Source organism: Peromyscus eremicus, chromosome 12 (assembly GCF_949786415.1).
Source record: "Peromyscus eremicus chromosome 12, PerEre_H2_v1, whole genome shotgun sequence".
Taxonomy (NCBI): domain Eukaryota; kingdom Metazoa; phylum Chordata; class Mammalia; order Rodentia; family Cricetidae; genus Peromyscus; species Peromyscus eremicus.
In genome coordinates, this window is record NC_081428.1 from 37,065,733 (window position 1) to 37,067,144 (window position 1,412).

Genomic DNA, 1,412 nt, shown 5'->3' on the forward strand with positions numbered 1-1,412 from the left:
ACATGATAACATGAAACTATAAATTGCTCCTTTATTAAAAGTTTTCATATATGCATATGATCAATAAATACAGCTGTGTTTACAAACATGAAGAAGATGACTACGTATGTCAATTCAATTCAGTAATCTCTTCCAACATTTATTATTTCAAAATCCATCTTTATGGCCACAATACTGTGACTTTTAATAAAATTAATAGTTATTAATGGAATCTAAACTGTTATTTTTAACATTTTTTTCAGAGAATCTATGACTTGCTTATTTCTGAGGCTGTAGATAATTGGATTTAATACAGGGATTATAACTGTGTAAAACAGAGAAGGGAACATGTCTTGATCATCTAGTTCTGAAGATGCCGGGTGCACATACATGAAGAGAAGAGGTCCATAGTACAAGCACACAGATAGGAGGTGGGCTCCACAGGTGGAGAAGGCTTTCCTTATACCCTTGTCAGACTTCTTTTTTAAAATAGTAAAGAGAACAAATGTGTAAGAGATAAAAACTGTCATAATGGTAAACACTTGTATTGAACCAGAGAAAATGAAAATCATCAGATAATTCAAAGAAGGGTCAGTACAGGAAATTTTCAACAGTGGTATAGCATCACAAAAAAAGTGATATAGTATGTTGGAATTACAGAAGGTTAGTCTGAATAGAAAGCTTTCATGGATTACAGCATGAAGAAAGCCACCTACAAATGATAAAGCTAATAGACGAATGCAGAGTCTATTGGTCATAATTACTGGATAAAGCAAAGGATTGCATATAGCTGCATAGCGATCATAAGCCATTGCTGCCAAGAGAAAACATTCTGTGGTCACACTTATTGCAAAGGAAAAGAACTGCACCATGCATTCAGAGACAGAAATCACCTTGCCCTTGTCCAAAAGATTGAATAGCATCTTTGGTGTCACTGTGGATGATAACCAAGTATCCACTAAAGCCAAATTACTAAGGAAGAAGTACATGGGGATGTGAAGTCGAGGGTCATTCCAGATAAGAGTGATAAGACCAAGGTTCCCCATAATGGTCATGAGGTATATTACCAAGAACACTAGAAACAGAAGGATTTTCCACTGTGGTTGGCATCTGAGACCTGTGAGAACAAATTCTGTCCATACTGTTTCATTCTCCTTTTCCATGTCGTCATTGAATGTCTCCTGAAATTAGATTTAATGAATGTAAGACAGTAGTCACTGGGAGTAGTCATATCAATATTCATGTGAATATTGAAGGAGCTTGGATGTGATGCATGAACATAAAAAAAGCTATTTGAATATACTGGATTTTAAACAGTATTGAGTGCCCTGTAAAGGAATTTGCATTTATCCCTTAGGAATAGGCTTCTAATAATATTCCCAAGACATGAAATGGTTTTTAGAGATACACTTTTAAATAAATAGTTGCAAGGC

General features: G+C 35.0%; 1 protein-coding gene across 1 annotated transcript; it reads right to left on the reverse strand.

Moving 5' to 3' along the window:
- Window positions 1–212: 212 nt before the first annotated feature.
- Window positions 213–1,160, reverse strand: LOC131922517 (olfactory receptor 183-like). Its single transcript, XM_059277331.1, has one exon. The coding sequence runs from the start codon at window positions 1,140–1,142 to the stop codon at window positions 213–215; it is 930 nt and encodes a 309-aa protein (XP_059133314.1). The 5' UTR covers window positions 1,143–1,160.
- Window positions 1,161–1,412: the final 252 nt, after the last annotated feature.

Bases quoted from the DNA above. Each gene is read 5' to 3' on its own strand.
- LOC131922517 (XM_059277331.1), bottom strand. From the start codon at position 1,142: ATGGAAAAGGAGAATGAAACAGTATGGACAGAATTTGTTCTCACAGGT.